An 18,297-nucleotide genomic window follows, 5' to 3' on the forward strand; every position below is an offset into this window, starting at 1 on the left:
ACTATTGTCTAAACGCTAAGGATCGACTGACTGACTCCATTTAAACGGCATGTCCTTAGCTAGTCTATGCTATGTAAATAAGAGTAATATTTACAGAGGAATATTTTCTTCTGTCATGTGATTGAACCAGAAGGTTATCACAGTAAGTGGACTTGCTGCAACCTCGAATATATATTTAGTTTTTAATCATCTTGAATGTATTTTTTAGACTTAGCATGGCTAGCTATGATAAGAGAAACCGACCGAGGCATCTCCTATGTAGTCATTCAAATAAGACAGACGATATGGAGTTGCTTCTGTATTTAACGCTGCTAAAATGAAACTCTTTCTTAACATATCACGTCAGCGCTGTTTCTTTTGATCTATTTGTTTACGTAAGATCTTATTTTTTGACTGTTTTGATGAGGCGCATAGATATGAGGATTGCTCACTTAACTTTCGTACTTCCTTAATACTTTCATGGTTATCTCTTCTCTTCCTGTAAGCGTATTGTGTTAAAATGGAGTGAAATTTTGTATTCATATCAGGCGCAGTCTTCCCTCAAAGCTAAAATGGTCTTATCATCGACGCTGAGCCTCATTGCTGTTTCTGGATGCGTGCTGCTGCTCTGTGGCTCATCCTGCGCATCTAATGACACCATCCCTCTGGTTATATGGCATGGCATGGGTGAGACTGTTATAAATAAATAACAGAAATGCTCAGTCAGAAAGAAAGACAAGGCCATAATACTTAAAAAAGAAATGTGTTATTCTTGTCATTATTTATAAGCTTTAAAGATTGTGTTTTTTTATATATGAGCTACTGAGCAAAGAAACAATGAATGTATTATTGTTTAGTGTTATAGTTTATTAATAAATTGATTAAAAAAATTATATATATATATAATGTATACATCTTAGTTTTTTACTGATACATTGGCCTTTTATTTTCTGTAATTCTTTAATGCAGTGCTCACTGTTATTTTTAATGTAATGTGTGAATAAAAAAATCATAATAATTAAATAATAATGAGTGAGACACTTTAAATCAAATCCAGACATCCAGCTCTAAAACCTGCTGGTGAATAATAGCACTGAATAATAAAAAGTGCACTCAGTAACATTTACTCGGACAACTAGCAGCTTGGATGCAACGCCATTTAAAATCAATAGTTTTCAGTTTCAGATGCCATTGTAAAACGAGTGTATTCACAGTCAGCCGTGATTGCTATAATCAATGAGTGAAAGTTTCAAATAACCTGATGGGTACTAAAATTAAGCAAGTAGAAAATGGGCGAGTCGTGTGATTTTTATCAAGGCAGCCCCCATGTGCGGACCCTCTCCATGTAAAATGAAACAGCTTTTTAAGGTTACTGATATACACTGATTTTCACTGTTATATTGTTTAATTTGTTTGTCTGTGTGAAGGTGACAGTTGTTGCAATCCTTTAAGCATGGGTGCAATGAAGAAGATGGTGGAAGAAGAGGTGCCTGGAATATACGTGCTGTCCCTGATGATTGGCAAGTCTGTCTTAGAGGTACACTAGAGCGAGACTGAAGAAACGCCCTTTATTCTTCTTTGAAATTTTGACATTATTGTCTCAAAGTCATACAAATCTTCTTGTCTGATTTTTCTTTGTTTATTTGTTTGACAGGACACTGAAAACGGCTTCTTCATGGATGTTAATGAGCAGGTGTCTTTTGTATGTCACCAACTTGCCCAGGATCCTAAACTGAAAGGAGGTTACAATGCAATGGGCTTCTCTCAGGGGTCACAGTTTTTGTGAGTAGTAATTCATTCAGATTATGCAGAGGATAATCAGAGCTGTAATTGTGTTGTTTCACCTCTCTCTCATTTATTATTTTCTATTTTATAAGGCGAGCTGTTGCACAGCGCTGTCCATATCCCCCAATGAAGAACCTTATCTCAGTTGGTGGGCAGCATCAAGGTACTGTGACTGCTGTACAGAATCTCTTCTTCTCTATGGTTGATTTACTTACTGCAAACAATGCTTGTTTACAGGTTTAAAAAAAGAGGAGAAACACTGCAGCACAGCACACTCAGTTTTGATTTTGCAAGTCCTGTTCCATCAGAATATGCAACCTTTTTAAAAATGAGAGGAAAAGAGAAGTGTTTTGATTTAACACTTGTTTTCAAGTCACATTAAAGGAATAGTTCACCCAAAAATGAAAATTACTCATGCCATCCCAGAGGTGTATGACTTTTTCTTCAGCAGAACACAAAGCTTATTAGAAGAATATCTCTGCTCTGTAGGTCCATACAATGCAAGTGAATGGTGATGAGATCTTTGTAGCTCCAAAAATCACATGAAGGAAACAGAAGCAATCCATATGACTCCAGTTGTTAAATCTATATCTTCAGAAGCGATAGGTGTGTGTGAGAAACAGATAAAAATGTAAGTCCTTTTTTTACTCATATTCTCTACTTTCACTTTCACATCTGAAAGTGAAAGTTAAAGTGGAGATCTGGAGTATAAAAGGACTTAAGTATTGTTCTGTTTCTTTAAATGTTATCATCATGAGACTGACATTGCTTTGAGGTTTAACATTTGGACTAACAAAAGTGATGCAATAAATGAGAAAACTCATGTACACCTTTTTGCCCTGTTTGATAGTCATAAAATATTGAGAAAGAGATAACCGATTTAGAGACAAGCAAGCATACTGTAAGCATACAGGCTTCTCTGACTCTTTACTGTAAATGTGATTTTGTCGTTCCTCTTTTTTGCTCTCACAGGGGTGTATGGTCTACCACGCTGTCCTGGTGAGAGTTCTCATATCTGTGACTGGATTCGTAAGAAACTAAACTCAGGGGCGTACACAGATGCTGTTCAAAAACAGTGAGTACCTAGTCATTATTTTGCTTCTCAACAACTTGTGTTGCAAAAATTACCACTTTTTATACAGTGACTCACCAGTCAAACAAATTGAATGTCTCATTTTACTTTAGCTTGGTGCAGGCACAATACTGGCATGATCCGCTCAATGATGACTTGTATAAAAAGTACAGTCTCTTCCTTGCTGACATAAACCAGGAACGGGTAAGTCTGAGAAAAGTAGAACATTTATTCTGAAATTGTTGTATTTGACTGTCTGGTCTAAAATAGCATTATTTTCCTTAGGTGGTGAATGAGACCTATAAGAAGAATCTCATGTCTCTGAATAAATTTGTCATGGTTAAATTCCTGAAGGACACTATGGTGGATCCAGTTGATTCTGAGGTAAACTGTGTTACATCAATAGTGTAAGTCTCTTTTATTGAAGTGGAAAAGATTGGACTCTTACTAACTAAACTCTCTTTATTAGTGGTTTGGTTTTTATAAACCTGGTCAAGCTGAAGAGATGGAAACATTGATGGACAGTGCTCTATATAAAGAGGTAAAGTTATTGTTGTAGGTAATTTGCTCTGCTTATTTTGCATGGAATAGTACCAAAAAGTTGCTTATTTTTTAATTGAATATTATGTAAAGATAATGTATAGTCAGTAGATTATCCTGCTTATTACATGGCTACTTACATAATAAATACATACAATTATTTTAATAACTTAATTGTAGATGATGGGAGAGACAGAAAACTTGTACTGCAATGTAGGAAACAGGGTTCCTGGATGAGCAATTGTACAGTGTTGCCATGGGCAGCGGTCATTATTCAAAATGATGTTACCACCGAATGGCTGGATTGAAATATTCCAGAGAGCTGTGTAATAATAGTATTTATGTATTTCAATGTCAGTCCTGTTACCATTTTTCAATGGAACCTTGACAGATTTGAGATACAGTAGTTGTTCATGATCTACCATTTGTTTCTGTATAGGATCGTTTGGGGTTGGCAGAGATGAATAAGGCAGGCAAGCTTGTGTTCCTTGCTACTAATGGAGATCACCTGCAGTTCACTACAGAGTGGTTTAATGAGAAGTTACTTCCCTTTCTGCACTAAATACAGCTGACTCACTTATTTCCAACTAGAGAGCTGATGTACACGCACACAATACCGTGTTGGCTGACTGTAGCATGCTCCTTACTACTGTTTCTTAGTCTAATAGTGTCTCATATAGACATTAAGACAGTTGTTTTGCTTTATTGCACTGATTTAATCAGGAAAAATTAATTCCTCAAGATGAACTTTAATGAAAATGCATAGTTTTTACTTGTTCTAATTTTGTTCTTTTTTCCAGAAAATAAAACTTTGAATCTTTTGAACACCATGGCCATTTCAGATTATTTTAATATTAAACATTTAACTCCCACTACCTCCTTACTTATGAAGCCCAACTGCCCACATTGCTCGAAAACTTTTTATTTAAGGGATCAAAATTAACTCTTAACTAAATCACACAAATTTGATGGAAATAAAATGCCCAAATATTTAATGCCCTGTCTGGGCCACTGGAAGGCATCTGGCTGAAAAGCCGTTACCGGGCAGTACACTGTCAGAGCCAAAGCTTCAGATTTAGACCAATTAACTCTGTATCTTGAAAACTTAGAAAAGGAATGAATAATTCTGTGGAGGCAAGGCAACGATCTAGAGGGGTCGGAGACGAATAATAAAATATAATTTGCGAAAAGCAAACGTTTATGCACCACACATCCCGCAACCACCCCTGGAAAATCATCCCTTCTTATCGCGGCTGCTAAAGGTTCTGGGCAAGACAGAACAATAATGAGGAAAAAGGGCAACCATGGTGCCCCATCCAAAGAAAAATTGTCTGAAATTAATCCATATGTTTGTACCGCCGCTACTTAATCCATCCAATAAAAGTATTCCCCAACCCACATATTTCCAAAATTAAAAAAATAATCCCATTCTACCATATCAAATGCCTTTTCGGCATCAAGTGAGATGGCGGCTACCAGAGTCTAATCATTCGTCAATGACCTCATGATATCGATGAAACTTCTAATGTTATCAGAAGAGCTGCGGCCCAAATAAACCCCACATGATCTATATGTATAAGAGATGTCATAACTTAATCAGTTAGCCAAAATGTTTACATCTAGCTGGATCAGGGAAATTGGACAATAACTCTTAGACTTGCTTGGATCTTTGTCCTTTTTAAGAATCAGACTAATCTGGACTTGTGTCACCTGTAGCATAATCTATAATTAGCATAATTCAGCAGCAAAACCATTATTGGGGCCATCGGCAAAACCGTCTGGCCCCAGAGCCTTACCTTTAGGCCTTATTTACCTCGCCCAAGCTTCTCCAAGGTTATCTCAGGATCAAGATAATTTTTTTGCTCAGTCATCAATTTAGGGAGTTCTAATGGTTCCACAAAATTTCTAATATCTTCAGAAGACAAAGACGTGGAACTATAAAAATCAAGATAGAACTCATTAAAATCATTATTAATATCAATGGCTGAGGTAAGTATTTCACTACCAGCAGATTTCACTAAGGGAATGGTAGAAAAGAGACTCTCTCAGCTTGATATATGTAGACAAAAGCTTCCTTGCTTTGTCACAAACTCAAAATATGAATGTCTTAAGCCAAAACTTCACCTTCCACAACAGAATAGTGCTATATCTGTATTTCAATTGGGTCAACACTAAGGCTATCAAAAGACATACAGCTCTGTATCTTGTGCTTTGGATTGTTTGATGAATGAGGCATACTGTATGATCCGATCCCTAAGAACCACCTTAAGTGCCTCCCAAGCCACGCCCACAGAAGAACCTTTTCAGATTCTTAAAAGTTCATTCACATGTAGTACTTGAGTATTGTCAAAATGTGTATTTGCATAAACGTCTCAGTTTTAGAATCTACAGATGATGGATGGATGACTGTCTGCAAAGGCCTTTAATGTTGGTGTTTTTGAGCAAAATATTGTGTTCTTCGTACTTGAGCATTGTGAAAAGATTTGTGGCTCGTTGAGTTTAGTGACATTTTTGTGAACTTATTCATAGTCTTTTTCACATGTCCATCTAGCCCTAGTGGGAATGGTAAACAGATTGTTAATGTAAACAAATTTGGCTTGCTGTCCGTAAAAGAAGGACTCAAGGATAAGGGCCTTAGGGCATTACATTGTCAGGCTAACTTGTAAAATTGGATAGAACTCTACATGTATTGTTTGTCTTGTACTTTTGATACAGTATTTTAACGTTTACGGATTGGCTTTCTATTGTAAGGGCTTCACTGTATTACAGATTTTTAAGTCCAAATAAATTGTGTTGATAAACATTGCTGCAAATGTTGTGCAAGAAGCTGGAATTTTGCTGCTAAAAATCACCCACCAATTCTCTCCAACAAAAGACATCAAAGACTCCCCAAAAGTGATTTTATTTATTGCAACAATTTTAATGTTTGTTCTCTAGTACTACTATCTGGTAAATTCTTGGCCAAATAAGAGAAGAAAACAAATATACAAAATAAATTCCACAATCATGGCCTCAATATTATAAGAGGATATTATAAGAGGAAAAGATGGAATGATTAGAGGTTGGAATTAAAGCATAAACTAGTTAATGAATGTGATGAGCAAGAGATGGAGACAATTCACATAAACCCAGTCTCTGTACAAGTTATTACAGCAGATGGTCATTAGAAATCACACAAGGCAGCTTTCAATTCAACATGGACCGTACCATAAGCATCAAATTATTATGCTTCAAATGTATCCTTCTCCAGTTTGTGCCAAAAACACTAAGAAATAAAAAGCTTTCCACATATTTCCATCATGAACTATGGAATGTTCATTTCTTCATATTACAACATGGATTGTGCCATGTGCTCTAGAATACATTACTGAAAAGGAGGGGGTTCCTATAATAATGCTTTTAGTCCTCTTAAGATTTGACACAAATCTTCATAATAATAATTATCTCTAGAAAAGTTAATAGTTACAGTAAATGTCTGAGTTGTGGTCATCTAAAGAGACATATTTGTGTGCTTCAGATCTGAATTGCATGTCACACAGAAACTGCTGTGACCTCCATTCACATGCCCCCGCTCAGAAAATGTAGAAGACAAAAATGAACACAAGACATCAAAATAACAAAAACCAATAAACAGATCTGATTACATGATTTGCTACTTTTAGATGGCCATTCACATGTTATTTTGCTTAGCACAGCTGTAAGATTGAAGAAAAAAAAAACTGTTGGCAATCATTTTCAAGTGCTTGGTTTTATCAGGTGGAATAGAACAAAATGGGTCCCTGCCATTGGCTGAGCAAGTGCTTTTGGTAAAGTAAACACTAATTTCACTAGTTGAGGGAAGATATGATTGGATGATAGGAGTGTAGATCTGGTTGGGATTCCATTCAAGCTCATTGGCCAGTCCGATAGGACACTGTAATGGAGGTGGTCTTGCACAGTTTAATCTTTTATCCAGCAATCTCAGTTGCTGTGGTGACCAGCTTGCTACCATCCCATATGGTTTTAAATTGTTCAGGGACTGGGATCTCAGTCTGGAAGGAAAACAACATGAAGAAGAAACTTAACTAAGCAAACTCCACATTCTCATTCTATCATTTGTCAAGACATTCTAATTAGGGTTGGGTATCATGAATCTGTGCTTGAGCATAACATCTGTATGAAGGACTGGCAAAGGCACAGTTTGGTCAGAGTGAAAGAAATGGGATTAAAGAGTCTACATGCCTGTATAAAGCGATTACAATTGGTGTACTCCACATACCTTACTGCAATTATCATTACTCTGATTATTAGCATAATTGCAATAATCATAGTATTCCATTTACATTAGTTTAATTGCAATACTGCCCTAATCGTATTATAACTGCATTATGAGGGTGCATGTAAACATAGCCACAGTACAGTCCAATTCACAAACTAACGTCTAATTTTGAAACGAATTGTCAAGGAAACGTTAAGCGGAACCAGAACCTGAAAAGCTAAATTTAATACAATGCCAATTTCTTTTATGATCGTTTTACTCACATATTCTCCATCTTTGTTGGGCACCAGAACGTTCATCTCAGAGCTCTTGGCACTGATGATTTCACATGCCAGGGAGTCCTTACTCAGGTAAACATGGCAGCCATCTGTCTTGTTGATGGAGATAGTTGGCACTTTACCCATAACCTGGATAGAAAGTCCAATGACTCAACAATTAAGCAGGCACAAAAAAGGAGTGCTAAGGTGTGCCAAAATGAACAAGTCTGAATGCGAAAAAGGTCAAAGTCTCACTTCTAATCTTGTTCAAGCAAATTCAAACTGAGCACACAAAACATTAAGATTGACAAGACATCGCTCTCTGTAAGTCTTGAGAGTACAAGTTTAAACCCACCTGGACCTTTACATCTTTACAGTTGATCACCTCAACAATACCCACAACATCTTCAAAGACGAGACCCATTTTCTTACAGTTATCTACAAAAAACCCAGAAAAGCATGAAATAAAGAGAAAAATGTTCTACATACATTTATATGGATCAAATTGAGGAGATGATGGTGATGCATACATACCTAAAATAATGGAGTTGATCTTTCCTTTCACCTGTAATGTGCTGTTGTTGCACTTAAAGGCATAAACCACCTGTTTGAGTTCTGTGTCACTGATCAAAAGGCCATGGGCACCCTCATGGTTTTCCTGAGAAGAAAAAAAATGCAAAGTGTGAGCTAAAACAAGAGGCTGAGTGAACGATTCCAAGGATGCAAGAAATGTTTTACACACAAACAGAGTTAAATTTATTAGTAATATTTAAATGTTTATTCAGAGGTGAAGTTTGTTATCTCAAATCTAATGTTAAACCAAACAAATCACAAAAATATGTAGACAGAAGTAGATTTAAAGAAAAATATGATTTGGCAAATTTATGGAATGTCCCTAAACGTGGACACACTTCTGTCCCAAACCTGTAGTCAAGCTTTTATTGGCATGTATAAACATGCAAAAGAATGATTGGGATTGAAATGGAAAATCTCCCTCTAAACATTTTGGTTCCAAAATTAACTTCAGCTGCATATACACTGACAGTCATTCTGACTCACTCACCACTTTCCATTTCTTGCCATCCAGCTCCAGCACTGGGGGCAGATTGCGGGCCGGGCCGGCAGCTGCTGTGGGGCGAGGAGTGAAGGGTTTGGGTCCAGAGGACACAGGACCTCCCTGGGCTTTGAGTGCAGGATTCTTGTGGGTCTTCTGGTCATCAGACACATGCTTCAGCCCTTAAAAATTGGTTTAAAGACATAGACAGGGATACAAGTTCTCAATAAATGTTGCTGTAGCTCAACTGGTAAAGTATGGCTCTAGCCATACTCAAATCCAAGTAATTGAGCTTATTTCCCAGAAAACATGCATACTAATAAAATGTATATGTTCAATGAACTGTAATCACATTGAATGAAAAGCATTTTTAAAATGCATAAGTACAAGTCATGGACAGACATCACATGGATTCAACTGTGAAAGGCTGTGAAGACCTTTTTTTTATAAACAATGATGCCCTTATTACAGCAAAAACAACTGGAAACATCTGCATCATTTCCCATAGGCCAAAAGGACCATTTAATGATTTAGCGAAATGCATTTCCTTCTGTTGAAAAGCTATAAAAGTACAAGTGAACATTTTGTGCATTGTAGGCTCTCAAACACACTATTGTATCAATGTATAATTACTAGATCAAGATCAGATATCCATGTAATACAGTACCTTTAGTAATATCAGCTCCCTTGTTGATGGAGGCGAAAAGAGCATTGCGACTGACTGCCCCAGAGTCTCCGTCTGATGACTTGTCAAAGTCCATGGGGGGTGGAGGTGGGCCTGGGGGAGGTGGGGCTGGTGCTCCTCCACTGGGGACAGCTCCAGAGGCTGAAGCAACTGGACCCTGTGAAACCAAAACAAATTTTTATAATCCAACCTCTGAAGTTTCAGTCTTCAGAAAATTTTGTCTGAATCAGTGACAAATTGAAACGCAATAATGTGACTTACAGTCTTGCTCCAGCTCAGTCCAGTGGTGTGGTGCAGCTTGATGTAAGCCTGCAGCTCAGTCCAAATGGACACATAGGCATGGACCCAGTCCACATGGGTTTTGTCTCTGCAAAACAACCACAACACAGATGAAATGACCAATTTGCAAATTGAGTGTGTGTAACAACTGAAAATGCTATAATTTATGACAAACTCTTTAAAAACTCATTGTGATTACATTTGAAATTCATTTTAGCCATTTATTAAAGACCCCTTGAAATCAAAATGAAAGTTTTGCTGCTTTTGTCTTTAAGGTCCTTTATATGCTAGAGTACTTAACGTAAAAAATAATAATACATTTCAGTGTATAACTCACAACTTAATGCATTCATTTTGTCCAATCAAATGCTTTTTAGAACAAGAAAGCAGCCTCCCCTTACATCTGATTAGTGCACATGGCTGTGTTCTAATTGTAGCCGATCATGTTGGAGGGGACTTTAATGGGAGAACATTCCATGCTGTAGGACAGTTCCAAATAGATTTTCCAATAAGAATCACTTAATTTCATTGAGAATAACCATTATCACCTTTCTGTCCTCTGAATCTTTCACACTGTATGGAAACTGTCCTTTTTTTTTTCCTCCCCAATTTGAAATGGCCAATTCCCAATGTGCACTAAGTCCTCGTGGTGGCGTAGTGACTCGCCTCAATCCGGGTGGCAAAAGACTAACCTCAGTTACCTCCACATCTGAGACAGTCAATCTGTGCATCTTATCACGTGACTGGAGCACGTTAATATGGAGACATGGCGTGTGTGGAGGCTTCACGCTATTCCCCGCGGCATCCACGCACAACTCAACACACAGCCCACTGAGAATCACATTATAGCGACCACGAGGTGGTTACCCCATTTGACTCTCCCCCCTAGCAACCGGGCCAAACCAGGTTGATTAGGAGACCTGGCTGGAGTTAATAAGCATGCCCTAGATTATAACTCCTGACTCCAGGGTTGGTAGTCAGCGTCATTACTCGCTGAGCTACCCAGGCCCCCTGAGGGAAATGGTCTTTGAAGGAAATAGGCATAGGAAATATCACTGCTGAATGGGACACGGGAGTTGGATGCGAGGAAACTGGCTGGAGCTTATTCATATGTTTAATGCAGCAGTTTTCTGAGAAAGGCTACATCCTAAAAGTTGCTCATCCACACTAAAACATTTGAAAATGCTTCGGTCTCCTTACAGCGCATGCGGAATATCGCAGTTCCATGTACGGGCTAAAATATAATTATCCTGGTGTTCCATCGCCGGACACTAATTTAGAGTAAACTTCCTGTCGCCTTTGATGGGAAGCAATGTTAAGGTTGTACAAAATAACATCTCTCTAACAATGCTATCAAAGTGGATATCAGTCAAAACAATGCCGTTACAACATGGGCCGTCATCTTAGGGTTGAATGGATCAAATGACTGCATCACATGACAACAAATACATTATCGTTTTCTGATGTCTCAGTTTTCCCAGTCCACAATAAAACGTCAAGTTGGCTTTTAAAATGTAGCTACTTGGGAAAGAGTTTCCGAAAAAGCACAGTTTTCGCAGTCAAAAGAGGTAGATCGCTTCCCCGGCTGAACGCCTGCTCTCACTGGCATGAGAAGCATCAGGTGTGTGTTGCTTTACAGGGCACTGCGATGTAAACTAAAGCAAACTGGCCGTTTTAAAAAAAACGAGCTGGCTGTTCGACATGTCCCACCCCAACTTCATGTTTCAGTAGGAAATAGGTCAACAGGCTAAAGAAAACAGTTTCTTTCAACACACTTCGAGGCTTTAAAAGTTATTTATTGACTACGTAAATTATCAGATGGTATTTTTTAAGTAAATACTTTGTCAGTTGAACCCCTGTGATTCAAGGTTGACAACCTATGTGCTGGTGTATAGGCAATTTGCTTTACACCACTGAAACATACTTTTCCTTGTAATCCTTGAGCACACGGTTTGTGTAGAACATGGCAGCATCCTGCATCTCCTTCACATAAGGGCCTGGCTTTGGGGCCTAACACATTTAAAATAAATATTATATTACTTCTCACTGTAAAAAAAAAAATAATAAGTAGCCAGTGTAACAATAAACAAAAATATGCAGAATCAGTGGCTTTTTTGCTTGTCCTGTTAAAGTGACACACTATACATGAATCTTTGAATAATAAGCAAATTATGCAAGCTTAAAAACACTACAGAAAACCCAGATTTTTCTCAAAGCAGTGAAAGGGACACACTTCAGAATGAGAACTCTACATTTTATTGTAAAAGTCCCTGAATAGTTACTTTAACTCCACAAAGAAGTTGTACACAACAACAAAACAAATTATGTACTTGCACCTCCTTACCATGGCAACCCAGCCGAGGGCGGGAACACTCTCACTGACAGCAGAGAGGTGATTGAAAAAAGGTGAGGAGCGGTTCTTCTCTCGGAACGATTGCACATCCTGGATCGCTTTAGATACAGGGGCTAGCAGAGAGGTCAGGACAGACTAAATGCCAGAGGCAGTAAGATACATTGAGAAAAATAGGAAGAGACAGACAAGAGATCTTGAGATGTTTAAAAATACCAACTGATGCTGGTGTCAAGTATATACATTTATAAAGTGACTAATATTAAAAGGCACAGCTCACTCAAATGAAAATTCTGTAATTTACTCAAACTTAAATTGTTTGAATTTCTTCCATGGAACGCAAAAGGCAGAATGTTGGGAGCTGACAGCCTCAGTCACCATTCACTTTCTTTGTATCTTTTTTTCCATATAATTAAAGTGAATGGTAACGAAGGTTGCTCTGCTGAACAACAGAAGAAAATAAAAGTCATGTGAATTTGCAACAACATGAGTGTGAATAAATTACAGGATTTTCATTGCTGGCTGAACCTTCCCTTAACTGAACATTTCTAAAAATGTTTACCATTACATTTATGACTAATATGGTGAAGGGACACTCACATCAGAAGGTTTCTGAGAGCAGGAAGCTTTGACCAGAAGCTGTCTTTGACTGGAGAATGCCTGCTTCATCATCTCAGACTATAAAAACAGAACAAAGGATAAGGAACATGGAAAAGGAATCACAGTGGAGGGTTTATCCATGTGGGCCACTGTTCCATTACGTACGTGCTTTAGGACATCACCCCCTATCTTCTGACTGAGGGCAGCGTACTGAGCAACGGGGCCAGAGATCAAGTTGTCATAGGATTCAACATATACTGCCACCACTGAAGAGAAGAGCAGCATTAGAATCATGGCTTCATACCATGCATTATAGAAATAAAGAATCCTGCATGGTGCAAAATGTTAAAATTTTCTAAGAAATATTTGAGGGGTGCATGCTTGGTCAAAATTCGGCATCATAATGCTGGGGTGTTGCATTGTATTGACCAAGTCCAAAGAGCCCACCCCAAGTGCTCCGGCCCTATTACAGAAACAAGGGGCCGTTCACAACTGGGATGCACAGATATGAATTTGTTTTTTGGCCGATACCAATTTTAACAAAACAATTGTGTCAATACCAATATTTTGCCACTTACCTTATTTTGTCATCAGATAATTGTTTTGCTCAGGAATCATGCTTTAAATGTGTACAAAGATGTACAAAAGCTTTCTATTGTTCTTTCAATAAATAATTCCCATTGAACATTGATTGGATCTGTTGTATCTATGAAAGATAAAAAGATTTAAAAAAATACATTTCTAAATATAGCATGATGACTGATTGTAAAATTTTACTTCTAAAACATTTTAGCACTTTTGTTTTTGCAGTTCAAAGCAACAGAACTTCCATTTTACATGTTTATACTGTATATGAAAGAGCTTACAAATTCAAATTATGCATATGATGGGCAATTCCATGGAAATTTCAACCACGTCATGGAAAAATTTAAAAACCAAAAGAAACAAACCCCCTTTTGAAATTCTGTATTATATTAGTATAATGGCTAATGCAGTCCATACCGATAGAGGGCGATTCACTGACTGAAGCACTGAAATGCAAATTACATTTTAAAATGCAGCCTTTTAAGGTTTAGTAATCGTGAAAGACCAAACTGCTTTTTAAATCTTATCTCAATCAATAGTGCAGCCTAAATGGATACCATACCAATGTCTCAGAAGTCAAAGTGAGTAAAGGCATTTTAGATGGTTTCCCAAATCACATATAGATGATGCCAGAAGTTTACATACACCTTCGCCAAATACATGTAAACTCAGTTTTTCCCCAATTCCTGACATTTAATCGTAGAAAGCATGCCCTGTATTAGGTCAGTTAGGATCACTACTTTACTATTATTCTGACATTTCACATTCTTAATATAGAGAGAATGATTTATTCCACCTTTTATTTCTCTCATCACATTCCCAGATTCTCACAATAAGTTGCTGGAATTTTGGCCCATTCCTTCAGACAGAACTAGTGTAACGGAGTCAGGTTTGTAGGCCTCCTTACTCACACACACTTTTTCAGTTCTGCTCACAAATTTTCTCTCAGATTGAGGTCAGGGCTTTGTGATGGCCACTCAAATACCTTGACTTTGTTGTCATTAAGCCATTTTTCCACAACTTTGGAGGTATGCTTGGGGTTATTGTCCATATGGAAGACCCATTTGCAACAGAGCTGTAAATTCCTGGCTGATGTCTTGAGATTTTGCTTCAATATATCCACATAATTTTCCTTCCCCATGATGCCATCTATTTTGTGAAGTGCACCAGTCCCTCCTGCAGCAAAGCACCCCACAACATGATGCAGTCACATCCAGGCTTCACGTTTGGGCCAAACGGTTCACATTTTTGTTTTATCAGACCAGAGGACATTTCTCTTTGTCCCCATGTGCACTTGCATACTATAGTCTGGCTTTTTTTATGGTGGTTTTGGAGCAGTGGCTTCTTCCTTGCTGAGCAGTCTTTCAGGTTATGTAAATATAGACTCGTTTTACTGTGGATATACAGCTCTGTCCAAAAGTCTTAGGCACATAAGATATTTTACAAAAACATGTGTCTTAATAAGGTTATTTAGATCTTCAAATAGAATAGACTTAGAATAGAACAGGGAGCCCTGAAACAGATGCCAATTACTCCCAAGGATGAACCAGACTTTGGAGGTCCACAATTTTGTTTCTGAGGTCTTGGCTGGTTTCTTTTGATTTTCCCATGATGTCAAGCAAAGAGGCACAGAGTTTAAAGGTAGGCCTTAAAATACATCCACAACTCCAATTCAGTACATCTATCAGAAGCTAACTGACTAATTGTCTAAAGGCTTGACATCATATTCTGGAATTTTCCAAGCTGCTTAAAGGCACAGTTACCTCAGTCTATGTAAACTTCTGACCCACTGGAATTGCGATATAGTCAATTAAAAGTGAAACAATCTGTCTGTAAACAATGGTTGGAAAAAAATTACTTGTCATGCACAAAGTAGATGTCCTAAACGTCTTGCCAAAACTATAGTTTGCTAATATTAAATCTGTGGAGTGGTTAAGAAATTAGTTAATTACTTCAACTGCAAGTGCTGCTTTCACAACTGTCACGCCTGTAACGGCAGTTTGTCCTCAATGTGAGAATGAGAAAGAATACAAATAAACTATTACATGTAGGAGTGCCAACCCATCTACATTTTTGGCTAACATCATTTCTAGATCTCTGTGATGCTAATAAATAAACCATTGGTTTTTCATGCTTATAACCGACAGGCCAGTGGCTATAATTTGGTCAAAAACTGGCCAATAAATGTCGGCAACCAATACATTGTTGCATCCGTAGTTAACAAAAGAATGTGTCTTGTGCTAAAACAAGCTAAACGCAGCACCCTAAATGGAGCAAAACTCAGGGGTCTCATAGTTGGTCCTATTTCAATGCAAGTTTATGGCATCATTTTAGACTCTTATGTCTTACAGACAAAAATCATAAGTCAGATTGATTAGAAAAGTAATAACCTCCTCTCTTCATTAAGTCCCACGATTTCAGGTATCACTCGTGTGTAGCATAAAGGAGCACAGGATGATTTACAAGCTAAAGCTTATTAATGCTTGTGCAGAAGCCAAACTGTAATTATGAACAACAGTGTACCTGCCTTAGCAACCACCACTATTTTTTTTTTCTCCATTAAGTCAGAGCTGGGATTTCATTACCTCCAGAAGGAGCAGCAGGGCCTCCTCCACTCCCCGAACTGGACATGGCCTCCAGACGACCCACGGCCAACTCCAAACGCTGCACTAGACCCGCCAGCTCTGCCATGCCTATACAGTGAAAGAAAGCCCGCTGAAAGACGACATCCACTAGACAAAAACAATAAAAGTTTTGTAGCAGCAACTAAAAATGTACACTTATATGGCAAACATGATCATGTGAGGTGTATAAAAACACGTTAAGAATAAGTAATCAGGACTAAAACTGTTTAAAATGTCATCAAGAAGCATAAAGCAGAGTAAAGAGGCTAGTGAGAATGCTAACTTGAATAGCAGGACGTGTCATAATATATTGGAAAAGAGTGCCAATTACCACAAAGTCGGAGGAAAAAAGTAGTATGCCATGTTTGCATTTTCTGGGCAGCTTTCATGGGGCAAGTCCATTACATCCATTTTTACAGCAGATATGTACACATGCATTATGCAGGCAATATTACATAAGAGAAACCTGATACATGAATCTAGTTGACTGGCTCATTCCCCCTTTTACAAAAATGACTCTTCAGGGAAAACAACAGGTATCCATATATGAGCCAGTAATCACCCGATTCTAAATGAGCTCATAGCAATTCCACATGGAAAATGCCAATTAAGTGGCAACTCCTTATGGAAATACAAATATTTCAAGACTGCATTGTAATTGCAGTCCTAAACGATAAAAACTGGACAAGTTTGTGTCCGATACACCAAATAATAGTATTGAGTGTGAAAACTGAACTAGGGCAACCTAGTCAACAGCTCAATAAGTTGCTATTTTTATTTATTATTATTATTATTATTATTATCTTTTATTTTTTTTTAAATGCTCAGGCAAGGAGATTGAACAAAACATTTATCAGGTGTTGGCAAATGGAACTAATATCGCAGAAGATACTAAAGCTTTGTTTAATCAATATTTGTATTTATTCTCCAAAGCAGAAACCTTTTTGCCAAACAGATTGAAAGCCTCTTTATATTAGCAATAATGGCAAAAGTAAACATTAAAACAATAGTAAAATGTCCCTCTACTCTCTCTTCTTTCACAATGCGAGTGCAACATTCAAATAGGAGTAGTCATATTAAGCCCGAAGGACAAAATTTCAAATTTCTAAGTGTCCAAGGATCTAGATCAAGAACTTTTAACAGTGTGGCATTTATTTTGGATTTGCATTATATATGATCAGTGCATGCTTTATTTAGTATGCAAGAGCCTGTGCAAATGCGCAAATTCCACATTTGAAAAGCCCTAGAAAATTAAAGAGCAACTACACAAAATCTTGAAACAGTATCAATAGGAAATGTAATGCATTACACCTGCTCTAAATTATTGGCAAACCCCTAAAGATAATTAGGACATTACAAGTCCTGGGTCATACGAAATAAATACTGAAACGCCAAGCATATTGGGCGCTTGGACATAAAAACAGGCCATTTGAGCTTCAGGACTTGGAAAACTAGGCCATATCGCATCCATTCTTGGCACTTGGTGAGACGTGCCACATTTATTAAACATAGTGAAGACACACATAACCAACAGACCACTGGTTTTCCTGACATATAATGCAAACCACCGTTAATAAGATTGCAACAGGAAACGATACAAGCCAACAGCTTTGATGTGATGTGATTTGACTCAATAATCGGGCCAACCGGGTTACACAAGCTCGCGCACAGTCGGCCAGACAATACAGATCGAAAGCTTAAAGAAAATAAATAGCAGATAGAAACAACATAACGAGTTGCATTGCCCGTTTCAGTTGACATGGCTTTGCAGTCTGACGGCAGCACTGAGACTCTGTGTTATGAAAAGATTTCCGCCGGCGAGTCACTCAACACAAACATCCGCTAATACAGGCAACGCGTCTGAGAGGCGTTTATCCTTACCGTCACCGTGTGAGAATGTTTAAGTGATGCTAGGTAGTCTTTGGATGTTGAATTGGTGTGTTACGGGCTCCCCGTCTGCGCTGTTTTCCAATATGAATGTGCTGAAGTTCCCAGCTCTCACCGCGAGCGCCGTTTCCGCCCAAACTACACCAACTGCTCCACTTCCTTATAAGGACAAGAGAGAGAGATAGAGAGATGGCAGGAAGGGCTATATTCTTCTAGACTTCTGCATTGTGGTATAGGTTTCAAAATAAATGATCTGATTAAATCAATATATTCGAAAAACAGGTGTGTTGTTAATATTGGAGGCAAACAAACTGAATTCTTCACCCAGAGAAGAGGTGTTCG

The 18,297-nt window shown here is 37.9% G+C and overlaps 2 protein-coding genes across 3 annotated transcripts; one reads left to right on the top strand and one right to left on the bottom strand.

Annotated features, from left to right (window-relative positions):
* Window positions 1-9: 9 nt before the first annotated feature.
* ppt1 (palmitoyl-protein thioesterase 1 (ceroid-lipofuscinosis, neuronal 1, infantile)) lies at window positions 10-4,201 on the top strand. The gene is made up of 10 exons (XM_052136083.1): window positions 10-142; window positions 528-666; window positions 1,407-1,516; window positions 1,634-1,761; window positions 1,857-1,927; window positions 2,737-2,839; window positions 2,950-3,040; window positions 3,122-3,220; window positions 3,306-3,377; window positions 3,816-4,201. The coding sequence occupies exons 2-10, from the start codon at window positions 552-554 to the stop codon at window positions 3,936-3,938; spliced, it is 912 nt and encodes a 303-aa protein (XP_051992043.1). The 5' UTR covers window positions 10-142; window positions 528-551; the 3' UTR covers window positions 3,939-4,201.
* Window positions 4,202-6,268: 2,067 nt separating this feature from the next.
* cap1 (CAP, adenylate cyclase-associated protein 1 (yeast)) lies at window positions 6,269-18,101 on the bottom strand. Of its 2 annotated transcripts, none has more exons than XM_052135407.1 (13): window positions 17,950-18,101; window positions 16,030-16,137; window positions 13,025-13,125; window positions 12,860-12,937; window positions 12,254-12,397; window positions 11,834-11,919; window positions 9,892-9,997; window positions 9,613-9,787; window positions 8,955-9,127; window positions 8,426-8,549; window positions 8,247-8,329; window positions 7,898-8,041; window positions 6,269-7,407 (listed from the first exon to the last, which is right to left on the bottom strand). In XM_052135407.1, exons 2-13 carry the CDS (start codon window positions 16,133-16,135, stop codon window positions 7,324-7,326), a joined length of 1,404 nt encoding a protein of 467 aa, XP_051991367.1. In that variant the 5' UTR covers window positions 16,136-16,137; window positions 17,950-18,101; the 3' UTR covers window positions 6,269-7,323. The 2 variants fall into 2 exon arrangements, with proteins under 2 accessions (XP_051991367.1, XP_051991369.1); XM_052135409.1 differs by having other exon boundaries at window positions 16,030-16,176.
* Between the last annotated feature and the right edge of the window lie 196 nt (window positions 18,102-18,297).

Source organism: Xyrauchen texanus, chromosome 10 (assembly GCF_025860055.1).
Source record: "Xyrauchen texanus isolate HMW12.3.18 chromosome 10, RBS_HiC_50CHRs, whole genome shotgun sequence".
NCBI classification, from domain to species: Eukaryota; Metazoa; Chordata; class Actinopteri; order Cypriniformes; family Catostomidae; genus Xyrauchen; species Xyrauchen texanus.

Bases quoted from the DNA above. Each gene is read 5' to 3' on its own strand.
- ppt1 (XM_052136083.1), top strand. From the start codon at position 552: ATGGTCTTATCATCGACGCTGAGCCTCATTGCTGTTTCTGGATGCGTG. The intron at 1,517-1,633 runs GTACACTAGAGC...TTTGTTTGACAG, and splicing joins TTGGCAAGTCTGTCTTAGAG to GACACTGAAAACGGCTTCTT. The intron at 1,928-2,736 runs GTACTGTGACTG...TTGCTCTCACAG, and splicing joins AGTTGGTGGGCAGCATCAAG to GGGTGTATGGTCTACCACGC.
- cap1 (XM_052135407.1), bottom strand. From the start codon at position 16,135: ATGGCAGAGCTGGCGGGTCTAGTGCAGCGTTTGGAGTTGGCCGTGGGT. The intron at 12,398-12,859 runs GTGAGTGTCCCT...TCTGGCATTTAG, and splicing joins GCTCTCAGAAACCTTCTGAT to TCTGTCCTGACCTCTCTGCT. The intron at 9,998-11,833 runs GTATGTTTCAGT...GTTGTTTTGCAG, and splicing joins CTCAAGGATTACAAGGAAAA to AGACAAAACCCATGTGGACT.